At 46.3% G+C, this 12,935-nt stretch overlaps 1 protein-coding gene across 1 annotated transcript; it reads right to left on the reverse strand.

Annotated features, from left to right (window-relative positions):
- Positions 1-2,196: 2,196 nt before the first annotated feature.
- On the reverse strand, positions 2,197-6,563 carry LOC144120249 (uncharacterized). The gene is made up of 2 exons (XM_077652649.1): positions 5,261-6,563; positions 2,197-2,486 (listed from the first exon to the last, which is right to left on the reverse strand). The coding sequence occupies exons 1-2, from the start codon at positions 6,189-6,191 to the stop codon at positions 2,197-2,199; spliced, it is 1,221 nt and encodes a 406-aa protein (XP_077508775.1). The 5' UTR covers positions 6,192-6,563.
- Between the last annotated feature and the right edge of the window lie 6,372 nt (positions 6,564-12,935).

The raw sequence follows: 12,935 nt of genomic DNA on the forward strand, positions 1-12,935 counted from the left end.
AATCGCGAGGTTCGCAAGCGCCTTACGTTTTGCCCCGGCGGATGCGAAGGCCCTTACTGGGCTTGCGCCTCTTCCCACCCAGTCGAAATTTTGAAGAAATGGGCATGCGCTGTGTATGTAGTTCTCGAGCAAGCTAACGGCTGATTGTTAATGGTGCCGTGAAATTTAACAGTAAGATAATTCACAAAATCCAGAATTCAAAAACATTCGGAAAACCCCAAAACCTTTGGAAGTATGCCAAATAATCGAAATTGCATAAGGGCAATTGCAGGAGGTTAGTGGGTTTATTAAGGTATATTAGTGGGTTAGATTAGTATACTATCTTATGACAATATAAGCTAACGTACGAGAGCATTGTAGACGGCGGTGGCTCTATACCATATAAAGGCGCAGGAACCGGTTCCTACTATAGTTTGGGAATGCAAATTGCAAGAATAACATTATACACTGAATGCGGAGACCATAGCAGGTAACCTAAATGCCCTCGAATTTTCTTCTTTAATACAGCTTTAGTGAAAAAGCCTGGGATTGCAATATGTTATCAAGCACACTATTCGGGCCCTTTTGAGCGCGCCTGTAGCTTGCAAGGCAATCTGGGGTGATCTGACGGCATTGCATTCTCTGCGGAGATTTTTTTAAATTTCGCGTGGCCTTTAACTGCTCAAGTATTCTGCTCAAAAGCAAATCCTGTAGCCCGGGGTCTTGATGGCTTGCTGGTTAGCGCACGGCTCGAGATTAATTTCAGCCCTCTTAAATTAGTTTTGGAATGTGCACCGATATTTCGGTATGCGAATATTTTTGCATTTCGATTAAAGCAGCGATTAGGTGTTAACAGACAACAGTACCCATTCATCTACAGGGAAAGTATGTGGCCGCTCATGCAAAGCGCAGGCTCACTTATGTCGCTGTTGCTGCTGCTTGCACGCTGACGCGAAAAAACTGATCCTTGCATTTTTGAACGAGGTTTGCGGCGAGCTTGGAAGCTTCGTCATGTCACCTCGGGTCTGAACAAAGCACAGAAGAATTGCAATTGCACGCGACAGCTTCTACATTTTTTACCCAAAACATTATTTTTGGCGTAAAAGTATTGCCATAACATGGGAGTTTAATCAGTCTTAAATAGTGCACAATGTTCTAACTAACCAAGAGAGAGCACTTACCGCCAGCGGTGAAAAAATACGGAAGATTCAATTCATACACACGAGTACAAGCACAAATCTCGCACTTAAGTGAGAAATACTATGACAAGCAAATATTTCTTTTTAATTATAGCAAGGATAATGAAGTATGCAGGCTATATAAGACCCAAATAAAGAAAACTGATACGGTTTCGCATCGCAAGCTGCTGTTCAATATCAACACTGTACTGTCATAGCGCTACTCGGCTGAAAATATTCTTATTCCGCTTTCCATAGCTAAGGCTTTCGCGATGGTGTGTTCGGTCACCAACAGCCCAATGCATAAAATTCAATTTGCAGCTGTAGCTCTATGCTTAACCACGTTATTCATCAAATATTACCCACAGCCGAGCGACCTGTAGCTCTGAAGTTCTGTGCATGTTTCAAGATGCCCTGGTTTTTTCTTCTTCACCCTTTTACCTTAGTAGCAAAGACGGGCATTTTTAAGTGCATGTGCATCGTGGTTTCTTAAAAAAATACCTCCGCGCGGTTTTCAGTGCGTAAATATATTCAGCGTTAGCTTAGTTGGGATCGCGTAGAAAGATGTCGGCCTCCGGCCAGGAGGACGATTATGCCCATTCCTGCCCGGCGGTGAGTTTCAAGCCACCTACGTCCTCTTGCCCGGCAGACGCCTATGCCAAACTCTTTCTCTTTTCCCTCTCTCACTAATAATAACACCGGTGGCCGACGAGGAGATATACAACGTTTGTCGTCCGACGAAGGTCTGCGAAAAAATATTTTCGCACCTTCTTTGGTAATGCCTTTCATGTGGTTCTGCATGCACTGCGGTGTCTGCTTCTGGCGAAAAGACGACGCGTCCGGCGTATCATTTTGAAATAACTACGACCAGCATCGACGAAGGTCCAGAACTAAAAAACGTTTATTGCCAAGAGCATGGTGTTCTTATAGTGCGCCGATAGCGTGCCGTGCGCAGCTTATCAGCAGCACGGAATGACACGTCAGCGGCTCGCTAGGTGCTCACGCTATCACATCTCCTCCCCCCTTAGACAACACGAAGTCATTTCTTGAAGTCTGATGGTTTGAACCAATCCGGGGGCCGGCGCATACGCTGGCTACGGCGAGGAGGCACCACAGCGTCGTCGTTGGCTGGCAGCGAAGACTCTCGCGAATCACCTGAAGCGTCGAGTGGCACAGTCGAGTCGGCTGCCGGAGAAGGTGGCGAGGCGGGTGCATTGGTGCCGGCCGACGATGTCTCCTCGGGGCACGTGGTCTCAACTGTGGGCCCTGCCGACCCTGGCGACTCCCGAGGCTGCTCACTTGGTAGGGATGCCTGCTGCGATAGCGAGGCTGGTCGTGCAAAAGAAGGGCGGAGGTGATCGGCGTGCACAAATCGAACTTGACCCGTCACGCGCACGAGATAAGTCACTGGGCTCACAACTTGTACCACAGTGCCATCGTCCCAAGAGGTGTCCTCACTACGCACGCACTTCACAAACACCCTTTCCCCCACGGCGAAAGCACGTTCACAGCCCCTGTCCTTGTCTCTTTGCTGCTTAATGCATCGTTGCTTATCAGTCATGTCTTGCACAAAACTCGGTTTGAGGAACGACAATTTAACTCGCGGCTGTCGCCTCAGAAACAGCTCGGCTGGGGTCTTCCCAGTTAGAGAATGAGGGGTATTCCTGTACGACATCAAAAAACTGTCTAATCCTTCCTGCAAGGGTTGTTGCTTTCCGTGTTCAGCTAGGGACAACACTTGCTTTAAAAGCGCCTTCTTGGTTGTCTGGACTAGCCGCTCGGCTGCTCCGTTAGAGATTGCGTGATATGGTGGAGTCTTAGTATGTCTGATACTGTTACGAGACAAGAATGCTGCGAACTCCTGCGACACAAACTGTGGGCCGTTATCACTGACAATCTCCTCTGGAAAACCATACGCTGCGAAGAGGCTGCGAAGCTTACTAATAGTCTGAGAGGTGGTAGTTGACGTCATAGGCCAAACTTCAACCCATTTAGAGTAGGCGTCCACCAAGACAAGAAAGTTGTGGTTACCTTGTTGCGCATAGTCAACATGTACTCTTTGCCAACACCTTGTTGGGTACGGACACAGCTGGAGAGGTACAGGCTGAGCTGCCGGTAGTACGAGTTGACACACTCTGCACTTCCTTAAGTACTCCTCAATAGCCTTGTCCATGTTGGGCCACCACACAAAACTTCTTGCTAACATTTTCATTCGACTAGAGCCAGGGTGGTCTTCATGAAGCAAGGACAGGACTGCGGGCCTCAGATTCTCAGGTATAACTACTCTCGTCCCCCATGTGAGACAATTTTGTTCGACGGAGAGTTCCAGGCGACGGACGTAATAAGGTTGCAATTCGTCCACGACATTTGCTGGCCAACCCGACCGAACATACTCGATTACTTTGCTGAGGGTGCCGTCTCGTGCAGCCTCCTTTGACACATCCCGCGCTGTGAGCGGGGTGCATTCGAAAACAGACAGACATTCCGCAGTTTCTGCTTTAGCAGAACCACAAGTAGGTAATCTTGACAGAGCATCAGCCACCTCAATTTCAGTTTCCTTGCGGTATTTCAGAGTGAACTGGTAAGCAGACATAATTAAAGACCACCTTTGTAGTCTGGCAGCTGCTAATGCTGGCGTGGCTTTGTTGTGACCCAAAATTCCCAATAGTGGCTGATGGTCCGTGTACAAGTCAAATTTCCTGCCATACAAGAACTTGTGGAATTTCTGCAAAACAAAAATAAGAGCTAGAGCCTCTCATTCACACTGCGCATAGTTCTTTTCTGCAGGTGTCAAGGTACGCGAAGCAAACGCAATTGGACGCTCTTGGCCGTTGGGAAACACGTGAAAAATGACCGCTCCAACACCGGTGTTGCATCACATTGCAACCCCAGCGGTTTGCGTGCATCGTAGTACGTGAGCGCTCGGCTGCTGATAAGGAGCTGTTTCGTGGCCTCAAACGCATCGCTACATTTCTTCGTCCAAACCCAACGCTCTCCCTTTCGAAGTAGCTTGTACAATGGCTCTGCTACAGACGCTAGGCTGTTTAAAAATTTGCCATAGTAGTTCAGTAGCCCTAGATAAGCTTTCAGCTCAGTGACATTCGCCGGCTCAGGAGCATGGGCGATTGCTTTCACTTTGCCTTCAGTGGGATGAATCCCCTCAGAGCTTATCTTGTGCCCGAGGTAACACACTGAGCTTAGAAAGAACTTGCATTTCTCTGCCTTGACAGTAATGTTGTATTCGTTCAATCGTTGCAAAACTAGCTCAAGTGTTTTTTCGCAGTCATCTATGTCCTGGCCAGCTACAATGACATCGTCAATGTAGCAACCTACATTCTTAATGCCCATCAAGACTTTATCCATTAAAGATTGGAACAAAGCCGGGGCACTCGCTATACCATAGGGAAGTCTGTTGTACCGATAGAGCCCCCGGTGCGTGTTTACTGTAACAATTGCTTTGGATTCCGGGCTTAGCATCACCTGCTGGTATGCTGATGATAAGTCAAGCACACAAAACACTTTTCCCTCACAAACGGCTGTGAACAAATCTTCCGGTAGGGGCAATGGATAGTGATCCGTTTTTAGGACCGGATTGAGCGTGATTTTGAAGTCGCCACACAACCTTAGTTTGTCACCTTCCTTCTTTGGAACCACTACGAGGGGAGTTGCCCACTCACTCTGCGTTACTCGCTCGATTACACCCTTCTTTTCAAGGTCAGACAGTTCTTTTTCTACCGCTTCTCGCAACGCAAAGGGTACTGGCCGGGACTTACAAAACACAGGAGTGCACTTTGGCTGCAGAACCAATTTTGCCTCATAGTTCCTAATCGCTCCCAAAGTGGAAGAAAATACACTAGGGAACTTGGAATGCAACTTCAACACCCTGTCGTCAATGCTCAAGGCGAAAAGAGATTTCCAGTTAAGCTGCAACTTCTCAAGCCAGCTCCTGCCTAAAAGTATAGGCAGATTGCGCTCACCCTCACGCACAACAACAATAGGTAACACGGCGCACTGACCTTCATAGCGAGCAGTGACATTGCATTGACCGATCACATGCATTTTTTCACCTGTATAAGTTTTGAGCCCCAATTTCGTTGGCTCACACTTGACATGCGACAACTTAGCGGCGTACACGCTTTCCGGCACAACAGTCACAGCAGCACCGGTGTCAACCTGCATTGGCAGGTCGTGGCCTTCAACATTCACAGACACAACATAGCTCTTCTTAGAAGGCGTAGCGTCGCAACTGTATAACGTAGACTCCTCTTCCGATGACTCGGATACTAGATGCGCTTTTAGTTCTTCACGGCTTGCCTGGCACATATTTTGAAGATGACCCACTTTCGAGCACCGTCTGCACTTGTACCTCTTGTACCAACAGCTGTCTGAAGTATGCGCCTTGCCACAGCGGCTACACTTCTGTTTTTGACTTTTTCCTCGCGTTGAGTCTTTTGTCTTTCGGTCGCACCTCTCGTGCGTTCCCACCGCGTTGAGTGCCTCACTGCGACCTCTTTGTTGCAATAGCGCGGCCTGCTGTGTGGCCAACTCCCTATCCAGCGCAATTTTGCATGCGCCTTGAAATGTTAAGCCTTCCGTGGTGAACAGAGCTCTTTGAGTTTCCTCATTGCGAATGCCTGCTACCAGTCTGTCTCGCAAGGTATCCTGCAGAAAGTCTCCGAAATTGCACTTCCGAGCAAGGTGTTTTAACTCCAGAACGAAATCTTCTACGCTCTCTTGCTCCAGTTGAACTCGGCGGTTAAACCTGCACCTTTCAGCAATGACTGAAGTTTGCGGGCTGTAGTGATTCTTCAGCAGAATCTTGATTTCAGCGAAAGTCTTTTCACCGGGAAGCGCTGGAACTACCAGGTTCTTGAGGACTTCATACGCCTCTGCGCCAAGTACTGTTAGAAAAACTGACAGTTTCTTTGCTTCCGAGACCTCATTGGCGCTGGCGAAATGTTCAAGCCGTTCCAAGTAAGAATCAAAATTCTGGACCTTGGGGTCGTACTCATCGATTCTGCCAAGACGCGACATCGCTTCGGTGCACAAACGTAACAACGTAAACGTAACAACGCTTCGGTGCAGTTACTTATCGTGTCGATGTCTTGCTTGGTGCGTAGGATCCGTTGTCAGCTGCTTGCCCCTGGCCGCCAGCCACTTGCAGTCCGCGTTAGTGGCTTCCGATGTGCGTCGTCCGATCTTGCCCAGACACGCTTGGCAGGCCAGTCCCGACAGATCCCATCCTCGTCGCCAGTGAAATAACTACGACCAGCATCGACGAAGGTCCAGAACTAAAAAACGTTTATTGCCAAGAGCATGGTGTTCTTATAGTGCGCCGATAGCGTGCCGTGCGCAGCTTATCAGCAGCACAGAATGACACGTCAGCGGCTCGCTAGGTGCTCACGCTATCACACATTTGACAACCTGTTTGGAGTTATTAAATTATCTGTCCTTGTCTACGTCGAGTACATCTTGCGAGGCTGGTGTGTTTCCGTGATGTGTTATTACCTTTGTACTTTGTCTTCTTTTGTTTATGACACGGACTTAGTGTCATCTTTTTTGCCTTCTAAAGCATGGTTATCTTGCTTTGCGTTTTGGTTCTTCACCTGCTCGTCTCTTGGCGTTTGGAACGCGGGAGCTTGACCTAACACTGCAGTACTTTCCCCGAGTTGCGTTCTGGTTGTAAGCATTACTAGTGAATGATTGCGACTGTTTTTGGTCAATCCTGAAGTTTTCTTAGTTCTATCGTATATGCGCTTGTTTACGAAAAAAAAAAAGATTTTACTTCGGATATAGATGCCAAAATTGCGGTAATTTCGTGCAAAACGGGGAGGTATAATCTGGCGTAATATCACCACTGAGCTCTGCTTCTTTTCCGACAATAGCTGCCATAATAATAAGTGTCGCGATAATAAGAGCCACATTAATAGATATCACTGAACTATGGTCGCCCACCTGTATGTGCAGTAGTGTCTCCTAAATTAGGAAATATTCTCATCCTCAGGTGGTTTCCCCTATTCTACTTGGTTGGAGCATGGAGCTTTGGTGAGGGCTAAGTAGGCGTTATGTGCCGAGCAATAAAAGCGACGAGGTGATGCTCACTGTAATATTTAATACAATTGTACAACGCCTGCGAGTTACTGTCGCTTCATTATATCACAGGGATCGACATTCTAAATAGCCCTCACAGAGCAAAGGTTAAAGATTATTTGGAAGCAAAATATAAGGAATCAAAATTTTTACACGGTAGACTTTTTTTGGAAGTCATGTGGAGTGAGGGCTTTAATACACTATTGTGATCTGATTTTAAATCTGTACGCTCTAGATGTTTTCCAAATAGATGGCGGGAGCTCTCCTAGTATTCCCTGTGTGCTGTGCTTAAATTCGATTTTCTAGATATTAGAGCGACTACCTCTGGCCACCATTGAATCATGAGTGCCTCCAATATATTTCGTGTTCATTTTAGTTTATTAATTCATGATTGCCGTAGTAGGCGGAAAGGCATTTTCGAACTTCGCATTCATATGTGAATGAGCTCACACATGACACTGCCACACACGTGTCCCATCACACGACAAGGATCACGCATCCGTACTTACTGCTCACTTATATGCGCCTCTGGTCTTGGTTCTTGAAACGTTATTAGGTGAATGTTACGTCTCTATAATGACTCTTGTGCATAGCTGTGCTTATTGATAACTTCGCATTTATAGTGACTATGCTCGCAGATTAATGCTATTTTTTCTGACTTGTGAAATGTTTTCGCAACGTTCTGTACTTTGTACGCCGTATATATGCTGTGTTTTGTTGAGATTTATATCATCAGTACAAGTGCTTTCTTCCGATATATAAAAATGAGTAGTTCCCGCCTCTTCTAGACGCTAAAATCATTTTTATTGTCCATGTTAAAAAAAGAAATAACCGCAATATTATTACGCTGTGAAGTAACTTGCAGGAAGAAAATTCCCAGACGTCTGCGCCGCCTCTCACTAGTGTTCTCTCTCTTTCGTATTACTTTGGTATATTAAGCAATGTATTACACCTACATTTCAAATTGCGTTACTGTCCATTTCTATTCTGCATTTCAAAACACCTTATAGGTTCCTTCGCGAAGCCACAGCTTTCCAATTTGCAGTAATCAAATGACAGTGCTTAAACTAAGAGGTGATTTCTGTACCTTCCATACTTAATTATTGGCGCTGGTGTGCCAAACCTGAACGTTATTTTTTTTTTTGGCAGACCACTGCTGAGAAATTAAGAAAAATTTTCAAATGCTCACTGTTTACTTACTTCTACAGACGAAAATATCCAACAATTGGAGGTAACGCAAAAAGGAATCGGTTTGATAGGAAATGCGCAGTGCAGAGCTAAAAAATGACCTTCATCAGTCTCGTTAAATCTCCATGCACACACTGTTCAATCGTTGCTCCAAATATATTTTTCATTTCATTTCATTTTCATTTCCTTAAAGACCCGCCTCAGGGGGTTTTACGTAAGGGGTGGGGTTAACATGAGTACTCAAAACATTTTTTTCATGTGCCAAAAGCTAAATGATTACATCAGCATCTGTTTAACTACTAAGACGCATTCCTGTGCATAACGTGTTGCAGAGCCGCTTCATCATCAGCATAATCGTGGTTATAAATATTGGCGGCTTACAGTTTGACCAACTGAGAGTATTAAAAATATGCCGAAACGAAGTGATTACTGATTAGCATCCATTCAAGGGCAAATAACAAAGAAATCTATACAGTTTTTACAGAAGCTTGGCCATGAAAGAAAAATTCGTCATGGTCCGGGGCTCACGGGGCCAGTTGGTCTACTAAAAGAGCTAATCAAGAATAGCATGTGGTAAGGCGAGCGCGAATTGATGAAGAATTCGAACTGGAAGTAGCGTTGGTATGCTTTCTTGAGAAACGCTATGTCATTTGAGAGAGCGACCTAAAAACGTTGCGCTGTTACTATGCGACTTACTGCAAGTAGCGCCTTTGCGAAGCAGGTGGCGAAAAATTGAGGCGCAACAAAAAAGAATAGCCGCGCAAAATTTTTTTTTCTCTGGATTGCTTCATTTTCTTGCGTGGTTCTGTTATGCTAGCCGCGTAAGCCCCCGCCTTTATTTTCCCAGATGGGAAATCGAGACTGCACACTTTTGCACCTGTTCAACACCATCGGCGCTCAGAGGGCTTTTTATTTGCACAGGTGATATAATGGTGAACTTACGACAGGAAGCAGGTTTTCTTCCTCTACTATAATTTAGTCCCTGCAATGATGCTATTGCATTTGGGTGTATTTGACATTGCATTTAGACAATCCCAAATCAGATTTAAAAATATATGCTGAAAGGTGAAGCATATTCAGGAAATAAGTCACGACAAGATCGCATTTTTTCTTCCTTAGGTGGCACTACAAGCACCTATTAGTGCAGTCATACACGTATACACAGAGAGCTTATCTTTCGTCCAGCTTATAGAGGTTACTAAGTAGGAGCAAGTGGATGAAGAGACCGCAAGTGAAAGATGTTTGTTCCTGACATTTACACGCCTCCAGGAAACGAACTATCTTCTTTCCAGAACGCTGAATGTGTTATTAATGTAATAATAAATTCTTCGGAGCTCCCACCAAGCAGCAGATTTTTCGCTATTGATATCTAGTTTGCATTGTATGACAGTGCTGAACAAGGAGAAACAACGAAGAACCCGGCATTATGAGCGCTGACATTATACTTGACATTATTAAAAACTTGCATACATTTATACCTTTTCTGAGTCACCGCGGTGGCTGAGTGGTTATGGCTCTCGACTGCTGGCCCGAAAGACGCGGGTTCGATGCCGGCCGCGGCGGTCGAATTTCGATGGAGGCGAAATTCTAGAGGCCCGTGTGCTGTGCGATGTCAGTGCACGTTAAAGAACCCCAGGTGGTCAAAATTTCCGGAGCCCTTCACTACGGCGTCTCTCTTAGCCTGAGTCGCTTTGGGACGTTAAACCTCCATAAACCAAACCAAACCTTTTCTGCCAAGAAAAACTTAAGAAAAGAACCAAACTTGACAACGCTTATCAAGACCTACAACTACGGAAAGGCACACTCCGGAAATTCGATTTCGCTGTTGTCAAGTGATAATGACGGTTAGCTTACACACGAAGAACCACCCTTACCGATATGTTAACCTCGACTATTTCTTTTACCGTTCGATCGCTATGTGTACATTGACTGGCGTTTCACGGAACAAAGTGTTACATGTGTGGCTTCATTCTCTCCTCCTCTCTGCCGACAATGAACAGGCACTCTCGATCCTGCACAGCTGTCAAAAGATATGCGGTGTACTATAAGGGGCATGTCAAAATAACAACCCATCTGTCCAACGTAGTAGGTACTGCAAGACAAGGGTATCGTGTAGACAATACGTTTGGCACAATCTACCACTCTGTCACCGCGCTCTACTGAGAATCTTCTGTCTCTCCTTGCATCCGGCTGGCGCCTCCTCTGCACTGCCGGGAAAATATTTCGGGAAAAGTTTTCGGCGTGCTGGGAATACTTTTCGGCGTGCACAAATAAAGTGATCAATTTTTTTTATGGTGTCCACTTTCCGCATTTTGTGCGAGCAGAAAATATTACCCCTGAAAAATGGCACCGCTTGCACAGGTAGCCCTGCGCGGCTTGCGCAGCGTCTGCACGGTTGCAGTTGATTACACCGTCTGCAGTTGATTTCATTGCCATCGAAACCAAAACTTGCCGTTTCGCCCAGGGTCTAAGCCAAACAGAGAAAACAGAAGCACGCAGTTCCCATTGGACACAGCAGCACTTTGATCTCGCTCCGCCTTAGTTGCCGTACGTCAGTTTTTTCATAGTCTGTATGGGTTGAACGGTGTATAAATGCTCCGTTAGAAATTTTTGATAACGGTTAAAGACTTCTTTAGCCCACCGTCATTTCGCAGCTGGAGTGACTTTGTTGTCTTTATGTTAAATGCTCCGTATTACAGGAGTTCGCGCCCGGGGATGCCTTGTTTGAAAGCGGACGAACGCCACTAAACCTCAAATCTCGTGTCATTCGAGTTTAGCGTGTAGTTTTAACCCACCTGCTGTGAAGACAGCCCCGGTCGCTTATTATAACTGTTGCGGCTGCTACTGCGCAGCCGCTAGTGATTCCACGTCATGAAGCAATTTTTTTTACTGGCGTTTCAAAAAATTTTGTGCCGTAAACTTGAGAGCGTGCACCCAACCTCATGACCACAAAGTAAGCGTCAAGCTGCGGCTGTGTGCTCAAGGTGATAAAGGGATCCAGGACGCTGGATAAAAGAGAACTTAGCAAGAAGGACCACGTGGGAAGAACTCGGAGCAACCACATGATCGCGGACGCTTGTTATAACGCCGACGGTTGCGGTTACGGCGACGTTTGCACCGTGGATTATATGTGGCCACTTGAACGCTGTTTTATTTGGAAGGAAGACTCGTCTGATCATTGATAAAAAAAGCAAATGTATGACTGTTCGTTTTCCTCACATATGTAATAAAGAGTGCCACTTTCCATTCCATTTTCTGCTTAATAATTTAACGAGGTCCTTGAATATGGCAGTCTTGATATCGCTGGTAGCTTAAGAGGGTTCTCGCACAGCCTCCGCCGTCGCCGTTCGATCAAGTTCTTAAGTGGCACTCGCGGTAATACAGGACGTACTACGTCCGCCGCCATGGCCGAGGGTGGCGCAAGTGAGAACTCTCAGGGTTCTGTTACACTGCAGTACAGTAATGATGTGCTTGGCGACAAATTTTGTCACGCTGAGTGCATTGTGCGGCCTTGCGTTATCGTGGAGAAGGATTCATTGTCCAGATACCCATAAGTCAGGGCGACGGCGTCGCAGTGCATCACGAATGTGTTCGAACGAGCGGATATAAAACTCCTGATTCACCGCCTGCCCTTATGGGACGAACTCGTGGTGTATTACACCTCTGGCATCAAAAAAAAAATACATCAGCGTCGTCATTGTTTTGGTATCTGCCGCCGCACCTTTCTCGATGCCGGAGAGCTTGTGGACCGCCATTCGGAGCCCTGCCTCTCTGTTTGAGGATCATATTGAAAACACCATGTTTCGTCTTCAGCAATGATGCTCTCGACACATGCACCATCCTTCTTTGCCTCGGAGAGCAAATCAGCGCTCACTGATGCCCGCGTGTCCTTCTGGTTCTGTGTGAGGGAGTGCGGCACAAGTCTGGCATTCAGCTTTAGTTTCCTCAAGCTCTTAAGCGAAATTTGGTGGAACGTTGTCTTACTATTGTCGAAAGCATCTTATAGCATGCGGACTGTAATCATGCGGTCTTGTTTTACGATTTTCTTGATCCGAGCCACTTTGTTTTCTTTCCGTGAGGTTGAAGGGAGCCCCTGCCTTGTGTCGTCTTCCACGAACGTTCTCCTCTAAACGAAGCTCTTGTGCCACTCACAAACTCGCGCCCGCGATAATGTCTCGTTGCTGTGAGCGTCACGAAGGAGCTCATACGTCTGTTTGGCTGTCTGGCCAAGCTTCACAGAAAATTTTATGTTTACACGCTGTTTCAGGTGGACGTCCATCTCTCCACATTCACTCACAGTAGAATGCGCAGACGACTAGTGAAAACCTATTTCTCTACATGTAGTGCTATCTGCCTCGAAACTTTACGGCAAGGGTTGTATGTCATAACGCGAACCTCTTTCCATTCCCACGTCTAACCATTTCGAGTAACACAAGTAGCAGCTGTTGGACTGCGTGCGCCACACGGGTCCACTGCATTCCAAATACATGCAGGCCACGT

Source organism: Amblyomma americanum, chromosome 2 (assembly GCF_052857255.1).
Source record: "Amblyomma americanum isolate KBUSLIRL-KWMA chromosome 2, ASM5285725v1, whole genome shotgun sequence".
Classification (NCBI taxonomy): domain Eukaryota; kingdom Metazoa; phylum Arthropoda; class Arachnida; order Ixodida; family Ixodidae; genus Amblyomma; species Amblyomma americanum.